The following is an 18,586-nucleotide window of genomic DNA, read 5'->3' as shown; positions in this document are numbered from 1 at the left end:
CAACCACTTTCTCGAACGCCTGAAATCCTTACCCAATCTGTTACCCCCGGAAACCATCCTTGTAACCAATGATGCCACTTCCTTATACACAAATGTTCTGCATGTCCAGGGCCTCGCTGCGATGGAGCACTTCCTTTCACGCCAATCACCTGCCACCCTACCTAAAACCTCTTTCCTCATTACCTTAGCCAGTTTCATCCTGACTCACAACTTCTTCACTTTCGAAGGCCAGACATACCAACAATTAAAGGGAACAGCCATGGGTACCAGGATGGTCCCCTTGTATGCCAACCTATTTATGGGTCGCTTAGAGGAAGCCTTCTTGGTTACTCAAGCCTGCCAACCCAAAGTTTGGCACAGATTTATTGATGACATCTTCATGATCTGGACTCACAGTGAAGAAGAACTCCAGAAGTTCCTCTCCAACCTAACTCCTTTGGTTAAATCAAATTCACCTGGTCCTACTCCAAATCCCATGCCACTTTCCTTGACGTTGACCTTCATCTGTCCAATGGCCAGCTTCACACGTCCGTCCACATCAAACCCACCAACAAGCAACAGTACCTCCATTATGACAGCTGCCACCCATTCCACATCAAACGGTCCCTTCCCTACAACCTAGGTCTTCGTGGCAAACGAATCTGCTCCAGTACAGAATCCCTGAACCATTACACCAACAACCTGAAAACAGCTTTCGCATCCTGCAACTACCCTCCCGACATGATACAGAAGCAAATTACCAGAGCCACTTCCTCATCCCCTCAAACCCAGAACTTCCCACAGAAGAACCCCAGAAGTGCCCCACTTGTGACAGGATACTTTCTGGGACTGGATCAGACTCTGAATGTGGCTCTCCAGCAGGGATACGACTTCCTCAAATCCTGCACTGAAATGAGATCCATCCTTCATGAAATCCTCCCCACTCCACCAAGAGTGTCTTTCCGCCGTTCACCTAACCTTCATAACCTCTTGGTTCATCCCTATGAAATCCCCAAACCACCTTCCCTACCCTCTGGCTCCTACGCTTGTAACCACCCCCGGTGTAAAACCTGTCCCTTGCAGCCTCCCACCACCACCTACTCCAGTCCTGTAACCCGGAAGGTGTACACGACCAACGGCAGAGCCATGTGTGAAAGCACCCACGTGATTTACCAACTGACCTGCCTACACTGTGAATCTTTCTATGTGAGAATGACCAGCAACAAACTGTCCATTCACATGAATGGACACAGGCAGACAGTGTTTGTTGATAATGAGGATCAACCTGTGGCTAAACATGCCTTGGTGCACGGCCAGCACATCTTGGCACAGTGTTACACTGTCCGGGTTATCTGGATACTTCCCACTAACACCAACCTGTCAGAACTCTGGAGATGGGAACTTGTCCTTCAGAATATCCTCTCTTCTTGTTACCCACCAGGCCTCAACCTCCACTAATTTCAAGTTGCCGCCGCTCATACCTCACCTGTCATTCAACAACATCTTTGCCTCTGTACTTCCGCCTCGACTGACATCTCTGCCCAAACTGTTTGCCTTTACAAATGTCTGCTTGTGTCTGTATATGTGTGGATGGATATGTGTGTGTGTGCGAGTGTATACCCTGTATACCCGTCCCTTTTTCCCCCTAAGGTAAGTCTTTCCGCTCCCGGGACTGGAATGACTCCTTACCCTCTCCCTTAAAACCCACATCCTTTCGTCTTTCCCTCTCCTTCCCTCTTTCCTGATGAGGCAACAGTTTGTTGTGAAAGCTTGAATTTTGTGTGTATGTTTGTGTTCGTTTGTGTGTCTGTCGACCTGCCAGCACTTTCATTTGGTAAGTCACATCATCTTTGTTTTTAGGTATATTTTTCCTTCGTGGAATGTTTCCTTCTATTATAACCTATATATATATATATATATATATATATTTATTTATTTATTTATTTATTTATATAATAGAGGGAAACATTCCACGTGGGAAAAATATATTTAAAAAGACAGATGATGAGACTTACCGAACAAAAGCGCTGGCAGGTCGATAGACACACAAACAAACACAAACATACACACAAAATTCTAGCTTTCGCAACCAACGGTTGCCTCGTCAGGAAAGAGGGAAGGAGAAGGAAAGACAAAAGGATATGGGTTTTAAGGGAGAGGATAAGGAGTCATTCCAATCCCGGGAGCGGAAAGACTTACCTTAGGGGGAAAAAAGGACAGGTATACACTCGCACACACACACATATCCATCCACACATACACAGACACAAGCAGACATGTCTGCTTGTGTCTGTGTATATGTGGATGGATATGTGTGTGTGTGCGCGAGTGTATACCTGTCCTTTTTTTCCCCCTAAGGTAAGTCTTTCCGCTCCCGGGATTGGAATGACTCCTTATCCTCTCCCTTAAAACCCATATCCTTTTGTCTTTCCTTCTCCTTCCCTCTTTCCTGACAAGGCAACCGTTGGTTGCGAAAGCTAGAATTTTGTGTGTATGTTTGTGTTTGTTTGTGTGTCTATCGACCTGCCAGCGCTTTTGTTCGGTAAGTCTCATCATCTGTCTTTTTAAATATATTTATTTATTTATATATATGTCTGCTTGTGTCTGTATATGTGTGGATGGATATGTGTGTGTGTGTGCGAGTGTATACCCGTCCCTTTTTCCCCCTAAGGTAAGTCTTTCCACTCCCGGGACTGGAATGACTCCTTTCCCTCTCCCTTAAAACCCACATCCTTTCGTCTTTCCCTCTCCTTCCCTCTTTCCTGATGAGGCAACAGTTTGTTGCGAAAGCTTGAATTTTGTGTGTATGTTTGTGTTCGTTTGTCTGTCTGTCGATCTGCCAGCACTTTCATTTGGTAAGTCACATCATCTTTGTTTTTAGGTGTGTGTGTCTATATATATATATATATATATATATATATATATATATATATATATATATATATATATATATATATATATATATATATATATATATATATATATATATAATTAATTAACATTTGTAAGACTTTATGAAGCATTATAACCTCATTGATTACTTCTACATATTTCAGGTGATTTCATTCAAACATTGGTATGACAAATTAACATAATTTGAAAGTATGGTATCTCACCTTTCAAATAAACTGTTGTAGAAGTCTAACCCTTTTTGAAGATCAACAATTAACAATGTAATGAGATGGATCAAACTGTGTATAACAACATCTTGATTCCTTGAACTTGGTTTATGGTATGTATGAATTTCTTCATACCTGTAAAATATTTAAGATAAGACACTTGTCAAGAACAAGCAATATATTTAAAATGTTTTTGTTCTGATACTTTGCTAAAAACTATACTATGTTGTTAAGTAAAATATAAAATAGAGTATATAATCACTTAAAATATAAACTAGGGCTTGTTATAAATTAAAGCAGGTACACATTCTTGCAAAAACTGCTAGGTTACTATATTTTTGTTCTTCAAACTGATATCACAATTATTTGTAACTGCAAATTGCTGGAAACAGGCATGAGTATGGAGCATTTTCACGTATTGCGGACCAAGATGGGTTGGAGTGGGGGGAACACACATGTGTGTGTATCTGGTCTTTTTTTGTGTGCCACAGTGCAACTAATTCATATGTTACATCATCATGTGAGTGACTGTATGTCAAGATGACATTCTTTTCAGAATAGCTACTATTTGCATTTAAGTAGAAATTGGTGAAACTATAATATAAACAACAATTGAGTAGGGTGAGAGAAAGAGCATTGGCAATTTCTTAAAGTAGGTGTGTTTATACTCATACACATCAAATCCTGATTTATAATAAATTAAAAATGGAAACAAATTATAGCTCAAATAAAATTACTTTGTAGTTGCATTGGCAGGGAAAATGTGTATTAAAGAGCAGCCAGCCATGTTTCACAAGGCTCTGCATGTACCTACAAAACCAACAACACAGCAAGCATATGGTTTTCAAGAAAGAGCTGTAGTTGGCTGGCAGCTAGACCTTACCACTCAAATATCAATCACAAAGTTACTTTAAGCAAATTATAAAATGATTGTAATTGGTCGTTTGTACACTTGACAGAAGTAGCATACAATAGCAGCTTCTTTCTGTTAAAGTATAACGACTTATTCTACATCCCTGAAGGTGGGATTTACAGAACAAAATGAGTGAATCAATAAATGAACAGAATGAAAACATGCATTTCTTATGATCACCATGGAGATAATTAGGGAGATGGGTACCTATTTGCATGTGTTCTCACTCTTTTTTTGTACTGTGGACCAAGATAAATGAGGAGAGGTGGGGGGAGGGGGGGAGGAGCAAGCACACACATGCATATGCATTGCATGTACATGCATTAAAGCTGAAAGGAAGCTAGTGAGGGCATTTTAGGAGGAATATATGATCATGTTAGGAAGGAAAAATGGCCATCATTTTAGAAGGAACCATCATGGCAATCACTTTATTCAGTTTGAGAAAAGTACAGAAAATCTAAATGTGGGTGGTGACTTGGTACATCTAAAAGTTTGATAGCTACAGCTATAGATGAGCATGTGATCTTTCTGTGTGCCAAGGTGCAACTAATTCAAATATTACATCAGCAGGTGAGTGATAACCTGTCTTCTTTGTCAATAAATTGTTTCAGTGTATGAAATTTGATTACTGTTGCAGTCTAACTTTAATACAATAAGTCAGTGGTCAACAGTTCATGAAACTGACTCATTGAAAAACCTCAGGTTAAAATAAATACAGTTAAGCTGTAAGGACATTTTATTCATCACACACTGAGAATACTGTTTTTAGTAAAATGTTTTACTCTCATTTCTGTAATGTTATTTTAACTGTTAACAATTTGGTATCAGTTCACTGACCCCTGCATATTTGTCTCCCACATTCACAGATATGCATTGCAGGCCAGACATGGACCCTGCCTTACCTTGGGAGGTTCTCTGTCACCAAAGAGTCACTGAGCTGTTGGCTGCCAAGCCTTATAAAACTGCCATAGTATCTGTGGGCACAAGCTGTGCCAATATGTAGTTCTCAAATCACAGCAAACAGCACTGCAGATGCATGCACCAACTTGTGTCCATGAATTAACATGTCCATGTGATACTGCTCCTGCATTCCTCTGCTTACTAGTACTTACATCACTGTTCAGCCCCTTGATCAGTACAGCTGTGGACTCCTGGCTGACCACCAGCTGCCCTCAAGACTACCACAGCTGCTGCCCATCCAACAGTGCCTCCACTGTCAGTGCCACTGAATGCCTGTGAGCTGCTCTGGAAGGCTCCACTTCACTGGACCTCTTCCTCATCTGCCCATGAGCTCACTGCATCATGGGACCATGTCTGTATGCCTCCTCAGCACCTCCCTGCTCATCGCCACTACCAATGATTGTGGACTTTGTCATAGTGGGCACTTGCTACGTAGAAGGTCATTTCAGTTGTACTAATGTGTGAACCTTCATCCTTTAAAGCAGTACTGAGTTATATTATGGTTAACAAACAAACAGTTGTTATCCTAAACTGTGCATATTAATCAATACCTTAGTACACCATTCTACCAAGGATATTTGAACTGGTGACTTCTTTCATTGCCCGTATTAACATCTACTGGTGATGAGTAGAATCTGCTCAAGATTCATCCACTCCAGCTAATGCTCTTGGTTTGCTGTCTGCAGCACCTGATCCTGGTCTCATCTGTCACCTGGCTATGTTCCCTCTGCCATGGCAAGCACAATGCTGCCATGCCTTGTCACATTCCAATCTGATTATGCAGCCACAGCTGGCTTCTTCCCCATAGATGGTGACATCATGGCACAACAAGGATGACAAAGCCACTTCAAATGTGTTTCAGTGTTTCTTGGTGTGTCTTCATTAATTTTTACTGTAGCAGGATTCTTCAATTGTGTGATTTTGCTTATGTGTTCATTCATCAGTGTAGTCATGTTATTGTATTGTGCCAATCTGTATTTGAATCCTCTGAAAATGGAAGTATGTCCAACTGTGTACCAGACATGGACTGTCCAATTCTTGGATTCAATACCTGTGTTCAGCTGTTTGGCTGTTTCGATTCTGATAGGTGTTCCTTAGCAATCTGTGTACAAATTTCTCAGCAGATGCAAGTTCTTGACAATGTTCTCTCTCCTGTGTAGTCTGGTCAGTCTTTTCATGTGGTTTTCCAATGCACACTCTCTTACTTGCTGTCATTGGTCTGTGAATTCCTCAAGTTTTTGTGTTCGTTTGGGTCCTAGTTCCCTTGCAGTGCATTCTCAATTACTGGAACTATTGTTGCCTCCAGCTTACCCATTCAGGGATTTGACAGTTCATCATTGCCTCCAGCCCTTCCATTCGGGGATTGGGCAACTTAGGACCTGCTGCAGAGCATCATTCACACAGGTTCTCCGGTTTTTTTGCCACAGCATTCAGACAGAGCATCCAGGAGTTTTGTGTGTAGCAAGCTGGGCCTCCTGCTGTCACTTGTTTACTATATTCTAATGCTGTGTAGCACTCCATTCCTGTTCACAGAATTCTACACCAGATATCCATCTGGTACTGGTGCAGCTCTTGGCCCTTTCATCATCAGTCCAGTATTTGACAGCCTGTCCTGTCTGCTCTCTCTCTCTGTCTCTCTCTCTCTCTCTCTTTGGCCATGTCATGCTCAACCTTCCAGTCATCACCAGCCCTATCACAGCTGGCCCTCACAATGCCATCCCCAGCCATTATCAGCACTGTCACTGTTGTCACAGGTGTGCCCAGTCATGGCCAGCCCCTCTCAAAGCTGTTCCCAGAAGTCAGCAACACCACCACCACCTCCAATGTGGCTGCCCCTGTAGCTAACCAGCCACCCCTGCTGGTAATGCCAGTCTCATTGTGTGTTCTTCCAGGCTTGGGTTGCACCTTCTCAGACTCTTTGCTGCAAGCCCTGCCTCTACACAAGCCTTCACTGTCACTGCCAAAGGTGGCCAGTTGTCATTACCCTGCTTGGAAACAGTGTGCTTTTTCTGTTGGGGTCAGTTTTTCTGTGTTCATTAAAATATTGCTCTATTGTCTTGTTCCAATCTGTTCTGGTGGTTGTGCGGTGCATCCTCCACTGAGTGCTATGTGCCTTGAGATTGTTGCACTATCTCCCTTGGGGGGGGGGGGGGGGGAGGAGTGTAGTGTATTGCAGGGCTGAGCCTCTGCATATTTGTCCAGCACACTCGCAAATATGCTTTGCAGGACAGACATGGCCCTGCATTACCTTGGGAGGTTGTTTGTCAACAGAAGAGTTACCGAGCTGTTGACTGAGACGCCTCCTGCAGCTGTCACAATGCCTGGCGACGCAAACCGTGCTAATACGTTGTGCACAAGCCATGGTAAACAGTGCTGTAGTCACAGGGAGCTCCTTACATCTGCACGGTCACATGTCCATGTGACACCATGCTTTTATTCCTCTGCTGACGGCTACTTAGGTTGCCACTCAGCCCTAAATGGCCAGTTCAGCTCTGGACTATGCTTTGAATCAAAATTCCTGTTGCTTCTGCTACCCATCCCATAGTGCTGTCTCATGCCTTTGGCAGGATTACAGCCACTGTATGTCTGTCAGCTGTTTCAGAAGACCCCACTTTGCCTTCAGCTGGGTCACAGCCACTGCATGCTCATCATTTGCTATGACAGGTACTTCTTCACCATTGCCTGGATCATAGCCACTGAACTCCTGTGAGCCACTTCGGAAGGCTCTGCTTCACTGGACCTACTCCTCGACAGCCCATGAGATCACGGCCTTATGGGAGCATGTTGCTCTGCCTCCATGGCACCTCCCTGCTCATCACTACTACTGATGATGGTGGACATTGTCATAGTGGGCACTCACTACATATTGTCACAGAATGACATTTCAGTTGTACTCATGTGTGAATCTTCATCCGCTAAAGCTATACCGCACTGAGTTAGCCCATGTTAATAAACAATCAGTTGTTAGTCTAACGCATGCATATCAACCATTACCTTTGTACTCACTTGGCCAAGAATACTTCACAGATGGAAGAATACATACATATATATATATATATATATATATATATATAGAAATCTTTGTGTAGGTACAATGTATTTTTTAAAAATAATTATTCATTTTTTACCTTCTAAACTGCTATGAAAAAGAATGTCACATACACTAAAAAAGTAATGAATGAATTAAAATCTTACCATTCAAGTGTTCCTTTCTTAAGAGCTGTAATAATCTCGCCTCTAATTTCTTTGTTGAAGGGGCAACATTTCCAGAATGCTTTCATATTTGCCAAAAGACCAAGACACCTGTTCAAAAGAAATGATATATTATGTTTATGTAGAAGGTCATTAACTTAGTTACAATTTTCTTATAAATAAAACTGATATGAAATACAAAATTAAAAGTAAAGAATGAAATACAATTTTACATCTGTATCAACAAAAAACTAGTAAGACATGAGAGACTTAGAAAGTAGAACATCTGACTGTTGGTTGAGGGTTCTTTTTTTGAGTCCAGATAAAAAAATATTCTTTTGATTTAATATTCCTTTGAACATCATAACTACATGGTATCTGATCAATTAGTACAAGATTATGAACATAGTGAGGGCAATGTGGGGGGGGGGGGGGAGGAGGCAACAAGGGAGTGATGGAGATCAAATAAATAAAAATCACTTACAAAAAAATTTTAAAAAAAGAAGAAAGTGGTTACATGTCAGACTATGGATCTAAGGAACTCCCATTCAATCTCTGGTTAATCCTTGGATTTTCCTCTGTTACTTATCACTTCCTTCATGTCTTGAAATGTGAAAAATGCCAAGATGTACTGTGGTACAGAGTTCACATAACTGTTGGTCCCTCCCATAACAGGCTGGGCAACTAAGTTCAAAGGTCATAGGAAGGCCACAGCATATCTTCTGCAATAGGACCATGCCAAATAAAACACTGTGGTGTTCAAACCAACCTTCAGGTTGCTAATAGCTTTAATTTTTTGCAATGCTTGCAGTGTAGTCTGGAATGGAGCCACAATAATAGGTCACATGTAATATAAAATGGTTCAAGCTTTACTTTTTGCTGCAGAATCAATTAATATGATTTTGAGCTGCATATCTGTGTTCACGCAAAAGTTAACCTGGTAAAGGGGAGAGGCAGGGGAGGAGGGGGAGGCATAAGTGGCTCAAATAGATGTAGGTAGCAGCAGTTGTGCAGAGATGAAGAGGCTACATAGGATAGATTACCCCACAAAAGCAGAATCAAACTCATCTTTGGACTAAAGATTACAACAGCTTAGTTGTAGAGTTTTGAAATGAACAGTCAGTCTTTTGTGTCACATGTTAACAATATTTCAGCAACAGAGTGAATTTTCATTTTCAGTTGCACTAAAAGTCTGCTAATGGGATAATGGAGCCTCTTCATCTTTTGTAAGTTTGATCTGAAGATGGTTATCAATCAACTAAAACTGGTTATCAGAAAATTGTAATTTTATGTTTTACTGTGATCAAGACTAATTTTTAAAAAAAGTTACAAATAATAGAGATTGCGGTATCTCCATCATTCAGTGATACAAGATCTCACAAAAAGTCATGTTTGGTTGCAAACCCAGAGACACATATAAAGCTCTGTTTAAGATCTCTGGTATTCCTCCTTTATCATGTGTATCTACATTACGAAAACTCTTATATTCTTTAAAATGCACACTAGATTTGAACTCTTATGGTAATCAGCAAAATGCTGCAAATAATAAGAATAATGGGCAAGGGGCATTATATTAGTGATGTGTGGGTAGGTTGAGAATTTGGGTCTGATGGGAGGCATGCTAGGGTAGTCCATGCAGTTGCAATGGCCACTGTGTCTGGATGGCTTAGTGGTCAGAGCGCCTACCAAGTATGCATGTGACCCAGTTTTAATCCCATTTTGGCACAAATTTTCAACTTACCCCATTGACGTAGATCAGTGCCTCCTTGCAGCCTATGTCTGTCATTCCCTTATATTTTAAAATAAATGTGATAGGCAAGGACAGTAGATTGGAAAAACAACTGTGATGTTTAAGATCACTTTATCATCATTTTCATCATCATTGACTTGCAAGTTGCTGAAGTGGCATCAACTAAAAAGGACCTTGTTTCACTCTTTTAGATGAGATCACAACCCTAGGACAGAAGCAAAACTTTGGACCCCAGTCCATCGTAGTTAAAAATATTTTACCTGATGCATAACTTTAGTCTGGCCATTGTAGTATAATTGGTGAATGTGTAATAATGTATGCAATTTGTTAAAAAATAGTCATTGATGTAAGTGTACATTAAGCTATGGATCAATACCTAAGAAGCTGAGATTATCTTTGCCTTGTCATCATGTTTATCTATGTATTATCATCTTTGTGAATCAGTAATGTAATTGAAAATGGGCTTCCAATCTGAAACCTAGGTTGTGCAATAACATTGATAATAAATTGTGAAACAAGGCTAAAAACAGTGTTTGTTTAGTTAATTTACAATGTTTCACCAAGAACCGACAGTTGATTCAATTAAAATGCAATGTAAAATTACAAATGTGTCATGAAACTAGAGGGTGTGCCCTGTGTTTACTGTATGTGTGTAATAGTGGTAATCAATACATGAGCTAAATCCAGTGTTGTACCCCACACAGCATTATGTAGAGCTGCAGCAGCAGAAAAATATGCATAAATTGTAAACTAGTCAACCGAAAGAGTATTTTCCATGTAATCTCTACATGGGATGCTGCATTATCAGAAATTCCCTATGACACATGTACAGCAAATGTTATGAATTGGGAATTCTTGACGAAACATCTTGTCCCCTATCAATAGCTCCCTCACCAGTGGCCAGGACTTTCATGTAAAATGCATGTGGTGCTCCCTCAGGAGAGCACATGCACACAACAAAAGATGAATTTATGCAGACTTCTAGTTCTTAAGTGTTAAACTTATTGAAAAACTAGCCAATCTGGCAATGCTTCAAATTGCAAAACAGGTGTGTGAACTGGGTATAAGTCCCAATCGGGTCTCCTTGGGAAATGGGTGAGGATGGAAATTTTGTCTCCTCATTGAAATTTTGCCTGTTTTGAAGACATGGAACTTGGAAGTATAGAATATGAATGAATGTTATAAGTTTTTTTTAATGTTTTGCACACAATACAATTACAAAATTTAAGTGTATACATTTCCATTTTTGGGATACTGTTGGTAAGAGTTTGAACTACCTTTTTGAACTACCAGTTCATGAAAGGTCATGTCCATGTGAAAAATTTGTCTAGGAAGGAAACGAAACAGCATATTTTCACAGCACATATATAATATTACATATATACTACTGTGTATACAATTGTTGTTTGTATAATCTATGTCCCAAAAGTATAGAGTATAGTTTCAGTTTTTGTAATCCTGTATGGTAAAATTTAGAGAAAATGACCAAATTAAAAACACTCACACTGTAAATCAATTCCAGTGTATTTGAATGTCTGGCCTTGAGCCTTCTTTATCATTATTGCAAACAAAATCTTGATTTGCTTAAAGGGAATGGGTAAATCAGTTGTTATCATTGATATACAAAGTATGAGAGTGACCTCCCCAGTTGCTGGATCTGTGAGGACAGTGGTTCTAATGACACTATTTTGCACACTTCTAATCTGCAAATGGGTAGCATTACAATGTTTTGGATGATTCAGGATGCATAGTATTATTCTAATCATAAGTAAATGAGAATGAATACAACTTTCCTAACACACAGTTTTTCTGTTAATACCAACAGTAGGAAAGAAAACAAAATTGCACATTTTCACAGCACAGCACAGCACTTTCTTCCTCACAGACAGTTTTAACAGAAAACCTATAGACTATTGTTTTTTTTAAAAAAAAGATACAGCCTACATACCTCTGAATGTTTATTGGTGTATTGCAAAAAAAATTGAAGTAAATAGGTCAAGAACTTTTAGAGATATTTGCTAACAATGTTTCCTCTTTATTTGTTATACTGGTATGTATAGTTTTCTTAGAAATGACATAAAAAGTGTAACACATAATTATATATTAAGAACATATAGCTCAAGTCCATTCAAATGGTTATTGTGTGAAAAATGGAAATAAACTGGTCAAGAACTTTTTGAGATTTTTGGAAACTAGTTTTACCTGAAAGAGACACCATCACATAGGTGACACAAAGCCTGCATTATCGTAAAGCTGAATTCTGTGATGTAGCTCACTATCTGCAGACATTCTTTATGCTGCTTTACCAATTAATAGAGAAAAAAATTTACTTCTAGTGGTGCAGATGTAGTCTGCACATCACATCTACATAAACTAACTACATTTGAAACAAGAAAGCAAAGTTTATCAGCTATAAAATTAATTACCTAAGACTTTTTGTGGCTTTTGCACCTATAAAAAGAACTATTAAATTTTATGAGAAATATAGAAAGAAGTGCTGAGGACAACAAGCTGTTTCCTTAGTGAATATTACACAAGGATGTTTGACGTTTCTTAACAAAGCACATAAAACATAGTTCATATTTGTTATACTACTGATGGAGTAGAGTGGGGGGAGTAATTTCATGACATATACACTCCTGGAAATTGAAATAAGAACACCGTGAATTCATTGTCCCAGGAAGGGGAAACTTTATTGACACATTCCTGGGGTCAGATACATCACATGATCACACTGACAGAACCACAGGCACATAGACACAGGCAACAGAGCATGCACAATGTCGGCACTAGTACAGTGTATATCCACCTTTCGCAGCAATGCAGGCTGCTATTCTCCCATGGAGACGATCGTAGAGATGCTGGATGTAGTCCTGTGGAACGGCTTGCCATGCCATTTCCACCTGGCGCCTCAGTTGGACCAGCGTTCGTGCTGGACGTGCAGACCTCGTGAGACGACGCTTCATCCAGTCCCAAACATACTCAATGGGGGACAGATCCGGAGATCTTGCTGGCCAGGGTAGTTGACTTACACCTTATAGAGCACGTTGGGTGGCACGGGATACATGCGGACGTGCATTGTCCTGTTGGAACAGCAAGTTCCCTTGCCGGTCTAGGAATGGTAGAACGATGGGTTCGATGACGGTTTGGATGTACCGTGCACTATTCAGTGTCTCCTCGACGATCACCAGTGGTGTACGGCCAGTGTAGGAGATCGCTCCCCACACCATGATGCCGGGTGTTGGCCCTGTGTGCCTCGGTCGTATGCAGTCCTGATTGTGGCGCTCACCTGCACGGCGCCAAACACGCATACAACCATCATTGGCACCAAGGCAGAAGCGACTCTCATCGCTGAAGACGACACGTCTCCATTCGTCCCTTCATTCACGCCTGTCGCGACACCACTGGAGGCGGGCTGCACGATGTTGGGGCGTGAGCGGAAGACGGCCTAACGGTGTGCGGGACCGTAGCCCAGCTTCATGGAGACGGTTGCGAATGGTCCTCGCCGATACCCCAGGAGCAACAGTGTCCCTAATTTGCTGGGAAGTGGCGGTGCGGTCCCCTACGGCACTGCGTAGGATCCTACGGTCTTGGCGAGCATCCGTGCGTCGCTGCGGTCCGGTCCCAGGTCGACGGGCACATGCACCTTCCGCCGACCACTGGCGACAACATCGATGTACTGTGGAGACCTCACGCCCCACGTCTTGAGCAATTCGGCGGTACGTCCACCCGGCCTCCCGCATGCCGATATACGCCCTCGCTCAAAGTCCGTCAACTGCACATACGGTTCACGTCCACGCTGTCGCGGCATGCTACCAGTGTTAAAGACTGCGATGGAGCTCCGTATGCCATGGCAAACTGGCTGACACTGACGGCGGCGGTGCACAAATGCTGCGCAGCTAGCGCCATTCGACGGCCAACACCGCGGTTCCTGGTGTGTCCGCTGTGCCGTGCGTGTGATCATTGCTTGTACAGCCCTCTCGCAGTGTCCGGGGCAAGTATGGTGGGTCTGACACACCGGTGTCAATGTGTTCTTTTTTCCATTTCCAGGAGTGTATAATATCGAGCAGGCTTTAGCAAGCTCAATAGAACAATGTAGCTCATTAGCATAGCAAGGGAGATTTGTGAATCACATAATTCATATCGCTTTGTAAGTGGATTTATCAGGCAACACAGACCTCACTAGATGAGAATAAAATCAAGTAAACACGTCCCACACACATTAACAATAGTTTTTGATAACATGTGGAAGACATCATGAAGCAGACTGCAACACAGACAATTCCCCGATTTTGGACACGGATATTAAACTGAAAGCTCCACTTGAGAATAAGAACATTAAGAATTTTTGGTATTAATGGTGATAAACTGAAGACAGTGAAATAAGCCTGAATACCAACTACATATAAGTTTGGTAATTTAGCAGTGACCGGTGATGTAGGGAGTACATGGCACCAAGGGATGTGGTACTGAAACCAGTAGAGGCAAGTATCAGGACAGAAAGGAAGCAGAAAGGAAAGTCATAGCTAACAAAACAAAGAAGCAAGTTAAGTCACAAGGGAGACAATAATACACAGGTAATGAGATTAGTGATCTTGGATCATCATAATGGCAGAGCACTATAACCAATGTAATCAATCAAAAACTCAGAATGGCACTCGGATGAAAACCATTTTCATTGTGGGTGGGAATGGTACAGAAATGGTCAGAAAAGACAAAATATTACAAAGCTTAGCAGATTACTTTACCATGAGATAATGTAATATATTCAAAAAGATTCTCAATCTAACAAGTATGTGCACAAAAGGAATGATGGATGCAGTTCAGTATAATGGAAAGGAATCTGAGTGATTTTGGCTGAAATGTGAGCTAGAAGAGAATGACGCAATATTCTACTTTTACTTAATTGAGTGTTAGAATGGATTAAAAACAATAGCATCGTGTAGAAGTGAATGAAGTGGGAGGCCTATATAGATGACATGATGGTGATGATAAAAGTCAAAGAGAGTCTAAAGGACATGGTAAAAGGCATCATACAGCAGACTACAAAAGTGGGTCTACAGATCGCAGTAAGTAAGAATGAATACATGGTATGAATATGTTGAGAAGTTCACATAACTGGCAGCTTCATTAATTATACACAGTGATATTACTCTGATTTAAAGGGAAAAAATACAAGCCAGAGAGAGATGTTTTTCAGTCTTTGAAAAACCTTCAGATTTTGAGTCCACTCATACAGAACAAAGATAATTATCTACAGCACCATCATTTCCTGGTATATAATCTAACATTTGAAAACAAGGACAGCAAGAAAGGAGGGTAGAAAGAAACTTGACACTTTCATAAGTCATGTGATGAAAGAAAGAACAATCAGGGTTTAGCATCCCACTGATCATTAAGTCATTAGATAAGTAATCTCAGATTGTGGAAAGACTTCTGTTGCATCCTTTTCGGGTGAACCATCCAGGTGTTTACCTCTAATGATTTTGGAGAATCATAGAAATACTTAAATCTAGATGGAAGGGTGGGAAATTGAATCCAAATCTCTCCAATTGTGAGTCCAGTGTCTTAATTACTGTTCCACTTCTATAAGTTGAGGGTGACTAGGAGGCTCTATGGACCTGTTAAAGATGGAGACATTGTTTGAAAGCATAAATGTTGCACAACATTTGTAAATGAGATTCCTTCCATGAAGTTTAAAATGGACTTCCATAAATATCAGTATTATGGCACTATTTTGCAATGTTGTGTTGTGTGTGAAACTGAATAATACATACATTTCTAGTACAGTAGTATTTTCTTTTTAATTAATTCACTATGTATCAACTAAGAACTAAACAGTTTTCATTAGGCAATAACTGAAACCTAGAAATCACATACAACTGTAGAAGATAATCATTAGCAGTATATTACGAATCAGTAGTTCATCCAGCACATGTTTCACATATACGTTGTTTTCTATTATAGATTTATAAACACCAACAGCTGCTGCATGTATTAACGGGCTACAATGAGTAGAGCCTACACAATACTAATTGTATTACCTAAGCAGATAATCAAGCCTTGACATGGCTGCTCTGTTGTGTGGGGGAAAATACTGACGATGCTTTCTCAACATCTGCAAGGAGAACTCAAGGAACATGTTGAATGATTCCGCCAGACTCTCCTCCTGAAACAATCAGACAAGAAACATTGCTTTCACACCCAAACCATGTATACTTACAAGTAACAACTGAATTTCGAGAAAAATGGAAAAATAGGCCTATTGTTTGTTCACGACTCCTAACTGAGTTTTCTCGGAAGTATGGAGAATGCAAGGAACATTGGAAAAGATTTACAGGCCTGAAATCAATGCAGCACAGGGCAAAGCAAATTATATGTATATCATGAATTCAGTGAATAAACACGAAGTTGCACTGTAAATTATTGAAACAGAAATAAACTGTGATATTAAAGTATACCAGGTACCAGTTCCATCTAAGTAAACATTTTGACAAGCTTCATTCATATGATAGTATCATGGAGGATGTAAGTAAAGCAAAGGCACTGCTGGCAAAAATGAACAGTAAGCTGACAACAGCTTTTGCTGGACTCACGTAATGGAGAAGATGATCAATGAATCAATAGCTAAGCTCAATAATTCTAGAGCAGGGAATTATTATGGCCTCTCAGATTATCTTATTAAATATGTCAGAAATAAAACTGTAATGCCATTAACTAAAATAATCAATCAAATCTTGAATGAAGGTATTGATCCAGATTGTTTGAAAATACCTATAGCTAAACCAGTATGTAAGAAATGAGTCTCTAGATAACTACTAACCTGTATCACTTATACCCATCATCTCAAAAATAATAGAATATTGCATGCATAAACAGATGAGTCAGTATCTTGAATCTAATGAGATAGTTAGCTTCTTACAGCATGTTTTCAGATCCAGCCTTTCTAGATTCAAACCAATTGGGAGCATAGTATCAAAAATATACAGCTGTTCTGAAAATAAATATATTATCTGTGCAACACTGTTGGATCTGAGGAAAGCTTTTGATATGGTCTCCCACAATATTCTCATAAATAACTCTATCACTATGAGCTGAGAGGGATTGCTCTATGCTTAATGCTGTCTTACTTGGACAACAGAAAACAGTTAGCTAAGGTAAATAATAAAACATCAGAATGTTTTCCAGTTGTAATGGATGTACATTAAGCATCTGTTCTTGGACCTTTCATTTTCATTATTTATATAAATGATTTACACACAGTTATAGCACTTGATGCAGTACTATATGCAGATGTCACAACATTCATCATGTGTAAAACCAACCTTGAAAATATGCAACAAAGTGTGGCAGTAGCAATTACCATAACTACATAGTTCGCCTGGATAGACTGCATTAGAGTTACAAGGTTAAGATTACACAACCATTATAATACAAGAACAAATTAGCATAAGCATGCATACTATTACTACACACATCAAAAAAAGTTTTACATCACCCCAGTCCCCAGCACTCCTGGAGATAGATGTTGACTGTGGATATTGTGTCACAGACACAGTCCCTTTGACTGTTCAGAGATGTCACTAAGCCCACCCAAAGATGTAAATAACCATGCATGAACATCGCCTATTACAAGGAGTGGGTCCGACAGCCGATCAGTTCCAATCATTCAACCAGGGAGGAGATACACCGCTAATATTGTCTGTAGTTCAACTATTCCTTGATGGTCAATACCACAGTTTGATCATGTCCACATTGTTACTTTGTGACAGGAAGGGCTCCCAACAAGAGAAGTGTCTAGGCATCTCGGAGCGAATGAAAGTGATGTTATTCAGACATGGAGGAGATACAGAGAGACAGGAACTGTCGATGACATGCCTTGCTCAGACTGCCCAAGAGCTGCCACTGCAGTGGATGACCACTACCTATGGATTATGGCTTGGAGGAATCCTGACAGCAACGCCACTATGTTAAATAATGCTTTTCGTGCAGCCAAGGATGTCGTGTTATTACTCAAACTGCACACAATAGGCTGCATGATGTGCAACTTCACTCCCAACATCCATGGCGAGGTCCATCTTTGCAACCACAACACCATGCAGTGCAGTACAGATGGGCCCAACAACATGCCGAATGGACCACTCAGGATTGGCATCACGTGCTCTTCACCAATGAGTGTCGCATATGCCTTCAATCAGACAATTATTGGAGGTGTGTTTGGAGGCAACCCAGTTAGGCTGTATGCCTTAGACACACTGTCCTACGACTGCAGCAAGATGGAGGTTCCCTGGTGTTTTGGGGTGCCATTATGTGGCGTCAGCGTACACTGCTGGTGGTCATGGAAGGCACCATAATGGCTGTATGATACGTAAATACCATCCTCCGACCTATAGTGCTAACATATCGGAAGCATATTGTCGAGGTATTCATCTTCATGGACGACAATTCGTGTCCCCATTGTTCACATCTTGTGAATGACTTCCTTTGCAGGATAATGACATCGTTTGGCTAGAGTGGCCAGCATGTTCTCCAGACATGAACCCTATTGAATATGCCTGGGATAAGTTGAGAAGGGCTGCTTATGGACGACATGACTCACCAACCACTCTGAGGGATCTACACCGAATCACCGTTGAGGAGTAGGAGACTCTGGACCAACAGTACCTTGATGAA

At 40.7% G+C, this 18,586-nt stretch overlaps 1 protein-coding gene across 1 annotated transcript in view; it reads right to left on the bottom strand.

Annotated features, from left to right (window-relative positions):
* The window catches only part of LOC126176419 (BAI1-associated protein 3), a 394,605-nt gene that overhangs the window by 201,416 nt on the left and 174,603 nt on the right, over positions 1 to 18,586 (bottom strand). Inside the window, exons 8-10 of the mRNA XM_049923576.1 lie at positions 15,958 to 16,082; positions 8,167 to 8,274; positions 3,096 to 3,233 (exon numbers count right to left, since the gene is read on the bottom strand). Coding sequence (XP_049779533.1) covers positions 3,096 to 3,233; positions 8,167 to 8,274; positions 15,958 to 16,082 — 371 coding nt within the window. The remainder of the gene's footprint in view (positions 1 to 3,095; positions 3,234 to 8,166; positions 8,275 to 15,957; positions 16,083 to 18,586) is intronic.

Source organism: Schistocerca cancellata, chromosome 3 (assembly GCF_023864275.1).
Source record: "Schistocerca cancellata isolate TAMUIC-IGC-003103 chromosome 3, iqSchCanc2.1, whole genome shotgun sequence".
Taxonomy (NCBI): domain Eukaryota; kingdom Metazoa; phylum Arthropoda; class Insecta; order Orthoptera; family Acrididae; genus Schistocerca; species Schistocerca cancellata.
Note: the sequence above shows the minus strand (reverse complement) of the source record. Positions and strands in the feature narration are given on the sequence as shown.